This window comes from Platalea leucorodia, assembly GCF_965183815.1.
Source record: "Platalea leucorodia genome assembly, chromosome: 8".
Lineage (NCBI taxonomy): Eukaryota > Metazoa > Chordata > Aves > Pelecaniformes > Threskiornithidae > Platalea > Platalea leucorodia.
The window spans coordinates 150,198-165,630 of NC_138830.1; the positions used below are offsets into that span (position 1 = coordinate 150,198).

Sequence of the window (15,433 nt, forward strand, 5' to 3'; positions counted from 1 at the left end):
ATCCTTCCTTTCTCTGCTTTATGCTGGTGATGGCTGAGCATAGTATGTATACACTCATTTTTGATGCGTTTACCTTTCCATATGTACAACAACGAACTACAAGGCAGGAGCATTACTGGCCCCTCAGCAGCTAGAGACGTAACGTAAAAAACAAAAATTCAAATATTCAGCATGAGCTTTTCCAACTGCTGTGCAGTCCTTTTATTGCAAAAACCAGTACAAAAGCACCCAGGTCCGTGCTCTCAGAAGCTCAGCCACCCATGAGACAAACAGCTGCTCTGCGGCCAGCCGCTGCTGGGGAGTGTTTAAGCGTTCTGCGTGAGCTGCTGCATCACAAGGGCACAGAGACTCATCAGCTGCAAGTATTCGTCAGCACCGTCTGCCAAGCACTTGTCTACGTCCTGCAAACCGAGCAGAGTTGAAATGGTGGTGCTCAGGACAGCGCTCTCGTAGCTTACAATGGAGAACACCAAGATGAAGTTTGCGAGCTGTTTACTTAATGGGCAACGACTTCTCCAGCAGTCACACAGCACATACCCATCGTTCCAGACTGGGAAAAACTACCTCTCTGGCCCCCCTCTTCTTGAGGAGGCCAAGACGCGACAGTTCACACACAGCAAGGGATGCACCACTTGCACTGCAGCTAACTGCGAGGAGCATCACTCTGCAGGTCATCGGCGCCGTCTGCCTTTCTGCAGTGAATTTAGCAAAACCTCCACCACAGCTGTCTTGTCTTGGTCAAAATTTAGCAAGTTAATTAACTCTTTGTTTTGGAGAGGCATATTTTACACACCGGAACAGAAACTTGCATTTTGCAGTTCCCCACTTGTTTAAGTGCTGACTTAAAATCTTGCCTTAATTTTCCCTCTCAATTTATATTAAAAAAACCCAAACGAACCCACAAACCTCTTGCTTGAGCACCATTAGAACAATATCATACAGCTAATAGTTCGCTTAACTGGATTTCAGTTCCTTCTCGTGATGTTTCTCAGAACAAAAGTTTAGGTTCTACCAAGAAAACATTCAGAACTAAAAATGAAATGATTATGTATGCTCAACTCTATCTATCTGCCAAGAAGTAAACAAAAATTAATCAGTGGAGATTAATGTGTTTTTTTTTTTAACTCAAGCTACAGACTTACCGCAAGTTTCTCGACTATGACAGATTTCTGCTTGTCACTGTAATCTTTGCTCTCAACCACAGCATCATGCAGCTGGTTTACAAGCTGAGCAACAGCATACCCTTCATTAATGAGATTCTGTGTCAGGGATAGAAGAAAATGGGAACAATTCAGCAGCAGAAACACCACAAACTGGAAAACCAATCTGAAAAATCCTGTCTGAACTGAAAGACTACTGAAATTTATTACGGAACCTTTACATTTTAGAGGACAAGTCAGTAGTTCGTATATAGTCCAGTGTCCTGACTGACAGTGACCCAAAGTGAGCCCCTAGGAAAGACTGCAAGAGCATGGCAGGCACATAGCAATGATTTTGCCCAAATATTCTTCCAGCTTCTGACAATTTACATCTCGGGGATTTTGTGAGCTAGAGACATTTTAAGCATTTAACAACCTCCACTGAACCTGTCCAATCTTATTCTAAAATTAGGAAGGCTCAGCATCCACAGCATCATGTGGCAATTTCACAGCTTTCGCATTTTAAAGTGCCACCTACTTTGATTTATTTTCTTCATCTGGTAGTTGCTACCCTCAGGCATACAGAGATCTGTAAGGCCAAAACTTTTTAAATAAATTAAAACCCATGGCAACTAAAGATAGCATTTTTTGTTTGTTTTTAAAAATCAGGAGTGCCCAGTTACAAAATCAGCAAATACTGAGAACAGTAGTCCACAAAGCCATTTAGGCAGAGAGAAGTTTATGAAAACAGAAAAAGAGTTGGTGCAACCTTATTTTTCTGTACGGCAAAACATACACCCATGCTTTACAGAAGTACGCATTCAGATTGTGTCAACTGCATATTGAGCCCTAACATCTGAAACAAACCCCCACCTACTCCAGAAACTGGAGAACAGTTCCAAGCTACTACATGAGATTAGGTCATGGTCTGATGAAAGACTGTGTCAGCTCTAAGGGTTTAGAAAATCCATATCATCACCTCTTTAGATCAACACTTATCAGACATCATGATAAGTAAATGTGAAAGTGTAAGGCAGTGACACCTGTACCAATCCTGGCACAACAATTCTAAGATTTGCTGCAAGTTTACGGGAGAATAAATCCAGGTTCAAAGCCAGAGGTCCTGCCGACACTATCTGATGAGGCTCAGCCAAGTAGAAAGCAGGAGGCTGACCAATACTGGCCCTTTTCATACAGGCATGAAACATTTCACTTGGAGAACGGTGGTACCATGGCATGCTCCCCTCTGTCAGGGACAACTCCTTGATTTAAAATCCTGTCCAAGATTGTCTGAGCCTCCTTTAAACTCACGAGATTAGGAACTTCCCATTCTTCAAAGAGAGTAAGAACCTTTTCTGTATTAAAGAAAATAAATCCACCTCTATAAACCAGTAGCTTGTGCCTTCTCCAGCAAGATCTATTTTAAGTCACTGCAGTTTGTAAGACAAACCTACTCACTAGGGTACTGTAAGATCAACATGAAATATTTTAAAACTGAAGACTTATTGCAGCTTTATTCAGATACCTCTCATCTAACACAGCTTCCATGTAACGAAGGTGGTGACTAGTACAGAGACCAGTCCACTGAAGATGCAGTTCTACAGGCCCGAGCCAAGTGTCTTGCTAGGAATTCCTACTCCTATTCAGCCCAACAGCTCCACGTGTCATCAGTTTAACTCAGGAGAAAGCCAGAGTCACATTGTTAGGGAATCTTATTTGCAGCTTTGACAGTTCTTCTACAGAAGGGAAAGATCAGAGCACTAACTGGGAAAAGACATGCTTCCTGAAATGTGCATCCTAACTGACCTGAGGCCAAACGTTCTTCAGCTGCGGCCCAGCAGCAAGGATTCAAAGGGCAGTGACCTGGAAAAATATCCAGGCTGGAGCACTAAGAGGACTCTACCTTTGCCAGTGTTTCCAGTTTCTCAAATGAACCACCCTGGCAGACAGATAGCAGCTCATCAGTTGTTTCTTTAGGGATGACCTGTAACAAGAAGTTACATTTCTTATTTCAACTTTGTAAACTTAAAATTGAAGTTGATACTTACAGTAACAGATATAAACCGTTTATGAAGGAGGCCATTTTCGCATTTCATTTCTCTACACACCCAACCACTTTCAAGCAAGTACATAAGACAGACTAGCTAAATTTTAAGAGTGAGAGCTAGGCTGTAATATTTGTCCTATATTGGTGATATTACAATAAAAACTATATAATGATAGTGAATTGTCAAAGTCACCTTCATAAATCCAATACACTATCGCTTAGTCAGGACACTGACTAAGTAGAGGACCTACTTCAACAAGTAGATCAGCCAATGCTTTCTGTACCATTCTACACCCAAGCAAAACAGCAAATCAGTTTTCTCTCCAGTGACGCAAAAAAAGCCCAATGCAACAAGATCAGACAATAAATCAGAAGAAAAAAAAAGTTGACAGATGCCATTATTTAGCTCTGAGCAGGGAAGCACTGCCCACATTCTCCCCTCTACTCATTGTCATTCCTGTCAGGTGAGTGTCTGGACAGTTTGGTTTCAAAGCTTCTTTATTAATCTTTCATGCTAAGGTCACACTCCAGGGTCACAAAAGTTATGTACGACCAAGAACGTGGAAGTCTTTATGAAGATGTAAAGTTGGGTTCCTTTGGATTAAACAAGCATTATTCAATAATGGAATTTCATGCTTCTCTTTCCTATCATTACAGTCAACTTCTGCCAGGTTTCTTAGAAATTGTGATTTACAGATACCTGTAAGTGAAATCCAGCTCTTTTCTACAGCTAGATACACAAAACTGAACAATGAGTTCACTCAGAAAATGGTTTAAAACTGTTCTATAAAACATGCACAGTAGCAATTGCCTCTGGTTCCATCAAAGTGCAAACCTCACAACCCTTACAGTTAGCTATGATGGTAGCACCTTCAAGGGAAGGGTGTCCACCATTAAAGCCCATTTATTTTTCAGCTCCTCATCTCACATTTCTTGCTTTAGGAGGTAAGTGTTTTGTTGCTATAGAAACACCTTCACACAGGTTTTATTAAATGCATTTTCTCTCAGGTATCTCCTGTCCCTGTCAGTATTATCGATGTCATTCCAGAAGAAATCACTGCTGTTTTGTTAAAAAGCAAGATCTACACAGATCCTTGAAAATGAATGTTAAGTTGAAAATGAGCTGCTACTGAAAGTCATTCCCCTGTGGTATCTCCAAACCATATTTTGCAATGATCTATACTTACATACACACACATACACATAAAGACACACACACAACCACACACATATATATAAAAGCAGCAAAAAGACGTTCCAGTCTACTGTCCCAGAAAAGACAATCTATTTTGCATTCATGGGCAGAATATTTCAACTTCAGTTTGAATTATAAGACTATTTTACAGTTTTCCTTGACTTACAGAATAAGTTGCCAGAAACTTGCTATGTAATAAGTGTACAGAATCAGACAGTCTTTAAAATTCCGGTGGATAGTGTATCAGTACCATACTGCAATACTAATGGGTATAAACCAATTTTTTTAACCAAACTTTGAGCAAAGGTAGATACAGGTAGCAAGTACACTTACCACACAAATGCTTTTCAGGCTAATTACAGGAGAAATTGTAAAGCATAGCTTACCCCAGCAATTTCAGTGACTATCTTCTCTGTGATCTCTTTCCCGCCCACTAGACGAGTGGCACTTTGAAGAAAAGTAATTGCTTTTCTTAAGTCCCCTTCTGACACTTTAACAAGGTAAGATACTGCCTGAAAAACAACGTCAGAAAATGTCAAGTTATATGTTCACTGTTAATTAAAATCCAGTACGCTTTCTCAGCACATTGATTTTAAAACATCAGGTAGTGCCGAAAGCAGATTGTCACAGACAGGCACAATACACAAGTTACAAAGCAACCTCTCTACTAATATAAATGCGTGCTGGCAATTTCAGAATGAAGCACAGTTTAATGCAAGTATACTCAGCACAGAACAAAAAGCCCTACAGTTTTACTTCGATCTTCTCTGGTAGACATTTCTCTGGTTTTAGGAAGACTTTAAAATTCATCCCATCTACGAGAGGAGTATAATATCTAAATGAATTTATATATTGTATTTAATACAATTGAGCAGTCTGGAAAAGTACGCTGACTTAGCCCCTTTTACAGTAATGCAACTATGCACTGGATTAAGCAATAAAATTACATGACAACCATGACGTTACCTCACTACTGATTTTCACATGTTCTTTCTCAGAAACGTCCAATAGTCTCTGCTGTTGGATTTTGTCTGACAAAGGCTTGAAGCGGAATTTGGAGCATCGAGATGTTAAGGGTTCAATTATTCTGAAAGAGAGGAAGGTAAGTCCTTGGTAAATGAATGCATGGGTCAAGTTCATATAGACAAAGCTATCATGGCAGAAAAGGGCAACATAATCTTAAAACTGCAACACTGTAAAAAATAAAAGTTGATACCTAAACATTGTCTTCAGTCTTGTATTCACATAGTTACATCTCTATTAACTATGAAAACTAGGTATCAACCTCTCAGTGAAGAAGGAGAAAAGAAAAAAAAAAAAAAGAGTACAGAATAGGAAGAGCAACAAGTCCAAATAAGCAACAAATTCCACGCATACCTGCTGATGTAGTTACAAATAAGGCAGAAACGTGTTGTTTTAGATTCTTTTTCCATTGTGCGTCTTAAGGCTGCCTGGGCTGCTGAAGTCATTGAGTCTGCTTCATCCAGGATTACAATTTTAAAAGGAGGACAAACTTTGCCACTGAAAAATAAGAAATCTGTTATCCAGGAGACATGCAATGTATAGACCAAGTTAAAAAAAAAAACCCAAAACCAACAAACCACCGCAAGTCATATTTTACTTAAGTATTTATACAGGAAAAATAGAACATATTCAGAGGTTCAATCTTTTTCAATTATTTTTAGATAACAGACTAATATTTGTAATAAGGGGGGCACTGAGTTCCCATAGAAAGACCGACACTTGAATACTGGAAGAATCCTCTAAAGTACGTACTCTTGCTTTAAGTTTCTTCTTTTAATAACTAATGCAGCACTTCTTTTTACAGGCTTCCTGATTCCCTGAACTTCAAAGAACACTGCAACAGACCAACTTCAGTACACAAGACCATTGTGGGCCAGATAGCCCTGGCATGCACTTTCTTTCTGCTATGTTCCACAATCTGTTTTTCCACACATACGGCTTCACCTGTACGGGGCTGCTCACCACCTAACACCAGGATCCTGTTAGCATATCACAAACTGGCACCCGTCTTGTATCAGATGCTGCAGATTAAAGGTACTAGAGAAGCAACTTCCACCACCGTTTATCCAAAGCAGCTTTTATATGATAGTCAGACAACATTTGCAAAGGCAACAACATATCACCAAATCCCGAAGGCTCGATCTTTCAGGGTTTTCCTTGTCTGCCTCTCTCTAACTCTAAGGGCACTAGTAAAAGCTCCTCCCAGGAATTCCAACTCTCAACATGCAACTGCATGAAGTCAAAGCTTAGCCAAAGCACTGCTTGTGTTGCACACTTCTGGGCAGTGCTGACCCACCATTTATATTAGAATTATAATGTTAACCTAAACAAAAACAGCCACATGCTTTGTCCTAAGCAAGAGAGTCCATCAAACAGAGCCAGCTTTGATCCAGCACTTACTCCGAACGGCTTCCAGATGCAGTTAGCTGGGCAAAAGCCTTCACTTTTTCCCGAATCACTTGTATTCCACGCTCATCAGAAGCATTTAACTCAAGGACTCTTTGCCGGAATAATTCAGGCCTGCAAAATTTTTATTACAACATGTTAGCTGCTAACTCTTGTAATGATATATTATAAAGTATATCAACGACACCTTCTGCCCTTTTTGAATGGCAGGTATTATTTTTGCCAGCATTACTAAATAACATACTTTGTTAAAAGATTTTGTTAAAATTTGTATGAATTTCCATTAGCTATTTTTACAATTGCCTCCCAGACTGCAGAAAACAATGAAGTGTAAAATTACATCAGTTATCTAGGGGGAAAAAAAAAAAAAAAAAAAAAAAAAGGCAGGAAGTTGGCTTCACAAGTTGAGAGCACTATATTATATGCCTTTCTACTTATATGCTGCGAGCAATGTGGAAGAAGCAGTAAAATTCCCAGATACAGTCACTGACGGTGCTCTGCCATTGCAATATTACGAGAAAGAAATTTAGAATGTGTAATATAGGCACCTCTGATTAAAAAAAAAAAAACCAAAACAAAACCAACCAAAACAGTGGATTTTAAGTTTTGGGAACTCAAATAGACACACAATGCGGAGTTGTCTTTCTACTACTAAACTAGAAGTGGTTCTTTCCAAAAAACAACATGAGCCAAAAATTAAAGATGGGCGGGGGGGGGGGGGGGGGGGGGGGCGACGACGACGGACGGACAGACATGGACGACTAAAGTCAACATTAGATTTGCCCATAACATCAAACCACCTTCTCAACCATTTTTTGCTTATGGGTCACTGAATTCACTACTCAAAAAACTCCCAAGTGTTACAAGTGAGTTGATGAACGTACACATGCTGAATTTTAGCCTGACTCCCAAAATTACTTCCTGACACAATTCAATGGTGCATAACGGAAAGATTACGATTTAGACATTTTATGAAGTGCTGATATCCATGTGTAGCTAACAACTTACTGAATATACCATTAAAATTGGAATTCCTTTACAAAGTTCAGTAAGGCATATGCAAGCCATTTCTTTTCATACTCTTTGCTATAGGGTTACACGGCTGCTAGTCTCAAGTGGCGTAAGTCTATATCAGTAACAGACATCAGTGACTTGTGACAGGACAAATGAGAAAGAAATGTCACATTAGAGCTGAATTAGAATGTGAAGATACTCCCAAAAAACACCTAGAAGCTCCATGAGCACAGGCAATGACCAGAGGCACTCTGTCACCTGAGTAGAAGACATGCGATAGTCAATTACACCAAAGCAACTTGATTCCAGCTTACCCATAGAGTTCTCTAGCAGCTGCTAAAATAGTGGAAGTCTTTCCAGTTCCAGGTGGGCCATAGAACAACAGATTGGGAAGCTGAAACAGCAAGGCACCATTTAAAAAAACAAACAAACAAACAAACAAAACAAACCACAAACAGGAAAACCTACTAAAAATCTGAGCACCTAATAGAACAGAAACTGTCTGCTCCTCCTGGTAAATAATACCAAGTCTTTCACTTCTAGGTCATTGCACATAGTGCTCTAAAGGAGGACAAACAGTTGCTGTTTTTAACGCAGCATGAACAAGCCAGTATTTGGTGGCACCATCACGTGTTCATCGAAACTGATAGTTCAACTTATATTTTATTTTCATATATTCCCTCCAGGTCATGTCTGAGATTACTAATGCCTACAGAACTCACTGTTATGACTGCAGTGACATACAAATTTATCCAAGGATGCCCTTCAAACAGTCTGGATACTACTAGCAGTGCAGCTGTGACAAAATTTGGCACAGGTTAACTATCCTGTACTTTCTCAGCTCCCCAGACTGCCTTTTCAAGCCATGCTGAGGATTCTGTGCTCCCGCTAACTCTGCTGTAATAAGTACAAGGTAGCTTGTGAACGCCTGTGCTATACTGCAGTGCGTGCAGCGCAGACATACCCCAACACTAATCACAGAGACCCTTGCGACGGCTGACTGGAATGCATAGCGCTGGCAAATGCCTACATCCATCCCAGGATTTTTTCAAAGGAGACCAGTGGCATTTCTTAAAGAGATTAGGTTAACTGATCTTTCAAATAATTTAATTAATAACCTCAGCAGAAAAAATAGGAATGCATTAAAGAAACATGCTGACACAGGAAGATCAAAGCAGCACAGCAAAGACCGCAGTAATAACATAGGATGACATTTAGCAGCACAAAGCATAAAATCTCACAATTTGAGAATATAACTAAGTATCTGCTAGATGCCTGGAATTCATCATCTGGCATAAAATCCAACCTGACTTTGTTTTGTCTGTCAGTCAGAGGAACAGCATAAGCCTGTGTAACATGTGGTGCTAGGACGTGCAGTTTTGATACAGATGAAAAATTACTAATACTAACACGGGGCTAGCAGGACTTCATCACAGACAGTTCAGGTCACCCTTAGTCAAGGATGATGAATCCAAACTGGGAAAGGTGATTAAAGGAGAGAAGAGCCTATCTTATGAGAAGTGACTTTTTTTAAAGAGTTTGATTTAGTTAGCTCACCAATAAAAAAAAGCAGAGAGGGAATATGACTGATCTCCATAAATATATCAGAGCAACACAGGGACAAAGAACAAAGTTGGCATAAACCAAATTTGTATAAGTTAGCCATGACTAAATTTTGGCTCAAATCAAGAAGCTTTCTAGTTAGCATAGGAGTGATAGCTTTCTATACTACTATTTCAAGTAATCCCTCTTCCAAATTATCAGGCTGCACTTTAAGACTGCTGCCTTTGACAGTAGGGGATGTTCCAGTTGTACATTCTTAGAACAAGAATCCAAGAGTCCCCTCCAATCAACAGCAAAAAGACAAACCTCTCAGTCTGACTTGATTTCCAGCCCTTAATAAGTGTTCTATTTTTTTAAAAAGAGTCAACTAAAATTAGAGTAGAGAATTTTATGCTGAATATAGCAAGCAATGCAGACAGAATGGGAACAGCAAAACCAAAGACATCCAAAGAGCAGAGAAAAATGCAGGAGTATATAATCTGTAATCAGAAAATGAAATACAGACAGACCAGTTTGGTAACAAGCATCCCATTTTAACAACTAAGATAACACATAGAGAACAGATTCAACTGTGTATGTACTGTAAAAGAACAGATAGAAGAATTTCAATCTTCAATCAATTTATAGTAAATAAATCCATTTCAAGCTCTTTCTGCCAACCATTCATTGCTTGTTTCCCTAGTTACTAAAAGATAAACAGCATTCAGCAGTACGAAACATTTTTTCAAGTTTAATTAGATACCACAACATTATTATCCCCCCATATCTTTTAGGAGAGCTCCAGGGAGAGGAAATGTTTACTGAATGACAGCTGAAAATTCACCAAAAACCATGTTAGGTTAGCACACTGCAAGGACAGACATTTTCATGGAGATTCATAATTTTATGCCTCTGTGCTAGTTCACACTTCTACTAGTTCTCAAAACAAGCATTAGCAGGTAAAAAGTCTTAATAAGGATCTGTTTTCTAATTCCACTAAACCCATACTTTACTGCTGTTTCTGTTTCAACCTCATTTCTGCTTGTTTCTCACTGAGGTTATCACCAGTATTTACACTACTTTTTCACCAAGCACGGCCTAATCCTTTATGTAACTGTGGCAGTATTTTTAAACAGACTGCAACCTGATCTGGTTATCCATTTTTCCATGCTTGCCAGGGGTAAGCAGGACACCTGCAGGCATCATCCTGCTTGTGGGAAAGTTACCACATATAGCGCAAACGCCAAGCCCTTTTCCAGAAGTTTCAGTACAAACGAAGACGTAAATTGCAATGATAATTCTATACCTGTCTTTTCAGTCATTAAGATATCATCAAGTAAATGAAAATTAAAGAATACTATGACACTTGTCAGTCTCTTTGCAAAAAGCAACAACAAATCAACAGTCCTGGCAGACAGAAATCAATTTCTCCAGTTCAAAACCACTTGGTCTCTGGTCTCCCCAGTTTATAACAAGACAGACGCTTGCTATTACAGATGGAGATATATCAAGGACTTAAAAGTCCAGCTCCATTTAGCAGCTCCCAAACCAAGGCCCGCAAATACTTACAGGCCAATCAACAAAAGACTGGTCCTCTGTTTTCAACACTAAGCTTTAAATAAAGCACATTACACAAACCTACAGTGTGGTCATAGCTGTTTCTTTGGTCTCCCCATATCTCCAAATTCAATAAGAACTTTTCAAATAAGTACCAGACACCTCAGAGTTTAAATTACACTTTTGCCTTTTGGAGGGAATAATTCCTTTCAAGAAGGAACAAAAATGTTCAAATTTTAAAAATGTCAAATATTTTAAAAGTGCTTGCATGATTTTGTTCTCAAATGCCTTGCTGAGTTTGGGTAGCTATGGCAAAATACAAAGCCTGTAACTGTAAGCAGAAGTTATAATTTGTCTTTTCAACTCAGGAGGCAAAAAGTCAACACAAGTGTGCTAGGCTCATAATCCGAGAAACATTGCTGATCTGGAAGCTGTAAAGTTTTAAATAGCTGTTGCTCAAAATAGAACCTCACAACCCATCACCTAAGCGATCTTACATGACTGATATGTGCAGACAGAATAGGTGGCAGCACCTCATTTCTCCTTAGCTGTTAGTAGTTCCTCACCAATTACCTCAACTGTACAAATATAATACAGCAGCATTGCTGTTGAAACCCAGATTTCTACGGGTACAACATTACACGACAAAGTCACATTACAACAGCATTCTCAAAGTAAACTGAATCTGGAGACATGAACTAAAGGAAGGAATTATACAAGTCTTTCCCAGTTCTGTCGTACCAGCTTCATTTTGGCTCCCTATGCTCAAACAAATAAAGTACTTCTGCTTTTGCAAGTTCTGATTCAATGAATATTTTCAGGTAGAAATAGACTCATATTAGTCAAAAGCAGAACTGCAAAGTAAATTGTCATAAGATAAAATTTTCAAATACCAAAGACTACCTGTGCACACTGCGCATCAGAGCATACTACAAATGAAAGGTTTCTTGCATAAAACTCTGAAAAGACCTAACTGTTCCTTTGAGCTCTTGGTGAGCAGACAGCCGTATCACAAATGTCATTTTCAGAACATCCACCAACCGCTGCTGGCGTTAACAGTCCATGAAAACAGAAATAGCTTTTGGAGCACAAGAATGACCCTTCTAGGTGAAACATGGAGCAAAAAGAAGCCTCAGCACGTCCCAAGGAAGGAATTGTCCAGACTTGCAAGAAAGCACAGCCATTTCTTGGCTACCTACTTTATCTCTCCCTTCAGTCCCTCCACCTCCCCATCACCTGGTTTGGAGGAAATAACCATCATTCATAATGAACATTTATTAAATTTTTATCCAAAAGCAAATGCAAGTGTAAACAAAAGCAATTGAAAATGCTCTGCTCATCCTCTTCATATTCTTAGGTCACAGATGCCAACGCCACAGTAAAGTTAGTGAAATTGTCATATGTAGCTTTCTAAAGCCAAAGAGACTTACTCGGAAACTTTAACCCAAGACGTCTGGGGATCACTATCTAAGTAGCAGACCTGGCACTTAAAACTTAAACTTCCCTCATTAGCAAACAATGTATTTGTTTTAATGTTTAGCAGTTCCATAGAAGCACTGATACATCACTAGAACTGTTTAGGAATGACTGGCAATCCAGACTTTTCTATGAAAGAAAAGTTTCCCCTCTCCTCTTAAACATGGATGTCAAAAGTACTAGCTGAACAGTAGCGTAGACACAACAAAAGCCTTTCCAGATTTGAAACTACTAACAGTAAATTTACCAATTAAGCTTTTCCAGAAAAATTCCAAACTGCGCAACAGAGCTGACAATTTAACAACGTTTAGAGGGCTGGAAACATCACAGATTTTACACGTATATCACAACACGCTAAAAGAAAGCCACTTAGCTTGTTTGTAAAGTAGGACTGTAAAAATGATCATTGCTGAGTTAGGAAAGAGAAGTTTTCGTTACCACTGGCCAAACTTTCTGCCTAAGCATACTGATTGGGTAGATGCTATCATTACACTTACATCAGCACCTTCCAAGGACTTTTTCAGCACAGCAACAACTTCATCCTGGAAGGCGACTTCATCCACGTTTTTGGGGCGACTAAATAAAAAGACATTAAATGCAATTTATTAGCTAACAAAGTTTCAGAAGAAAACTGAAATTGAGAAAAACAACATTTCCTTTTCTGATTACATCGGGTACCAGAGAATTACAGTGAATTTTGTAGTTGGGGTCAAAATCATAACATGAAATCTGTCTAATGCCTCTGGTCTGTATTACTGCAGTGATCTAACTTCTGAGGAAGCTGTTTGTCTATTTCTATTGTAAACACCAGCCTGAGCTGTTTTTAGAAGCAGAACTGTGTTGCAGACTGCAGTATTTCACCACTTCGTGAGCTCAGACACCAAGCAATTCGCGCACTTCTGCACCAAGCCCCCGCGATGAGACGGCACGGCCTGGCAGGGGCAGCGGAGGCGCTTTCTGCTCGGCCCCACCAGCGCGGGGCTCTCACGGCAGCTCACAGCGCTGGCTCCCCGCTCCAGCTGGAAAAGCCAACGCTGTGCTCCCAGGCGGAGGCACCGCAGCTGTAACCCCCTTTGCTGCGCCCCCGCTCCCTCTTCCACACACCCCCTCCAGAGCCGCCCCCCCCAGCCGCCGCCCCCCCGGCCAGCGCCCCCGCTGCCCAGCAGGGCCCTTACTATTTCTCCACCCAGGGGACGGGTTTCAGCCTCCTGCCCTCCCCGCTGCTCCCCGCTGCGCCGGCCGCGCCCCTCTCCTTGGCAGCGGGGGGCTTGGTGCTGATGGAAGACGGGCCTTTGAGGAAGGCCTGCATGGCTCCGGCCTCACCTCAGGGCCTGCCCGCCTCAGCGCGGCCGCCGGGCCGAACGCAGCACAGGCCCCGGCGCGGGCCCCGCCACCCCTTCCCGCCACCGGCCGGGGGCGGGGCCGCTTCCGCCCGCCGAGGGCCAACCACAGAGCTCGGCCCCGCCGCGGAGGCGGGCGCTGCCGTAGCGCCGCGCGGCCCAGCGCTGCGCATGCGCCGGTGCCTGAGCGCGGGGGGGCGGGGGCGTCGCCTCAGGGCGCCATGGCCGCGCCTCCCCTCAGCGCGGCGCCCCGCGGCGGCCGCTCCTCGCCGTCCCTCCCGAGCGCCCCTTCCCCCGCAAGCGGAAAAAAGAACCGCGCTGTGCGAAGGCAGCGGCGAAAGCAAGCGGCGGAGGGGCCTCTGCTGCCCGGAGTGAAACCCAGGCAGGCCGCAGTCTCCCCCGGCCCTGTCCTGCCCCAGCTGCCCCTGGCGGTGTGCGATCGTAAGGTCAGCACTGCTCAAAGGTGGAGACTCCCTTTTCACAAGGAGTCCCATGGTGAGGACAAGGGGTAACGGGTACAAGTTACTCCCAGGGAGATTCCGATGGGACACGAGAGGAAAATTTTTCACAATGAGAACAGTCAGTCATTGGAATGATCTCCCCAGGGAAGTGGTTGACTCTGCTACACTGAACACGCTTAGGACTCAGCTGGACAAGGTGCTGGGCCATCTCGTCTGTACTGGGCAAATTCTTGCCTAGAAAGGTTGGACCAGGTGATCCCTGAGGTCCCTTCCAACCTGGGATTCTGTGGTTCTGTGAAACCTCCGGCCCTTGCTGTCGCCCTGCGAGCAACAACCCCAGGTGCACAGGCGCGGGGGTTACCTGTGCAAAAGCTGCCAGTGAAGCGAAGGTGAATCTTTTTGGTTTTCCCATTATTTCTAATAATCTCCATTACAGCAAAGCCAGGAAGAAAATGAGGGGTGTGATTGATGTGACAGTTCCCTTTAAAGGACAAAAAAGCATCCTAGTAGATTTGGCAGTCGTGATGCATGCCCACATTTTCATGTGCCGGGTAGCTACACCTTATCCTCCCAGTTTTGTGGATAAAAAAATAAAGCAATTCTGCGGCCAGCAGTTGTATATGGTGTGGTTGCAGATGTTCAGCTCTGCTGGGCAGGCGGCACAGCCGGCCTGGGCAGCCCTGCTGGCGATCGCCCAGAACAGAACCTGTGCAAGGGAGCAGAGTGGGTTGGAAATGGTCTCTATGGCAACAGATGAACCGTCTTTGGAAAAGGAGATGCAGGGAAGAATTTAGGCTGAAAATACATCACTCTATCAGTGAGACAAGCCTGTAATCCTTGTCTGGGCAATTTTAAATAAGCTGTTTCCTCTCATCTGGCATTCTGCTATTGAAGCATGAAATCCTGATCGCAGCCTTAGCAGCAAAAAATGCCCACACATATAATTACTGAAGTTATCTTGTTCTAGATGAAAATGCAATGCTATTTTTTTTTCCCCACTGTGATTCTATTTGGTACTTCCAAGTCACGGTAACTTGGAAATGGTGAGGAAGCATAAGTGGCTAGAACTGATTAGCTTTCTTTCTGAAACTATATAAAGCCTTGTTGTATTTTTGAAGCTTCCTTCTATTTGGTGGTGCCTATTTGATCCACTCTCCTTAATGGGGCCACTTCAAATATACCTGGCATTTGAGCATTTTATCAGCTATGTATGAGCCTCAGGTTCAGTTCAG

The 15,433-nt window shown here is 42.0% G+C and overlaps 1 protein-coding gene across 2 annotated transcripts; it reads right to left on the minus strand.

The window, feature by feature from the left end:
* Positions 1-165: 165 nt before the first annotated feature.
* RFC4 (replication factor C subunit 4) lies at positions 166-13,789 on the minus strand. Of its 2 annotated transcripts, none has more exons than XM_082319410.1 (10): positions 13,576-13,789; positions 12,898-12,976; positions 8,140-8,219; positions 6,806-6,925; positions 5,759-5,902; positions 5,348-5,468; positions 4,768-4,893; positions 3,043-3,123; positions 1,143-1,259; positions 166-401 (listed from the first exon to the last, which is right to left on the minus strand). In XM_082319410.1, exons 1-10 carry the CDS (start codon positions 13,707-13,709, stop codon positions 306-308), a joined length of 1,098 nt encoding a protein of 365 aa, XP_082175536.1. In that variant the 5' UTR covers positions 13,710-13,789; the 3' UTR covers positions 166-305. The 2 variants fall into 2 exon arrangements, with proteins under 2 accessions (XP_082175536.1, XP_082175537.1); XM_082319411.1 differs by lacking the exon at positions 166-401 and adding an exon at positions 650-733.
* Between the last annotated feature and the right edge of the window lie 1,644 nt (positions 13,790-15,433).

Excerpts from the sequence above, each read along its gene's own strand:
- RFC4 (XM_082319410.1), bottom strand. The coding sequence starts at position 13,709 with ATGCAGGCCTTCCTCAAAGGCCCGTCTTCCATCAGCACCAAGCCCCCC. Across the intron at positions 8,220-12,897 it reads AGTCCTTGGAAGGTGCTGAT|CTTCCCAATCTGTTGTTCTA; the intron begins GTAAGTGTAATG and ends TTGCTGTTTCAG. Across the intron at positions 1,260-3,042 it reads AACTGGAAACACTGGCAAAG|AATCTCATTAATGAAGGGTA; the intron begins GTAGAGTCCTCT and ends TCCCTGACACAG.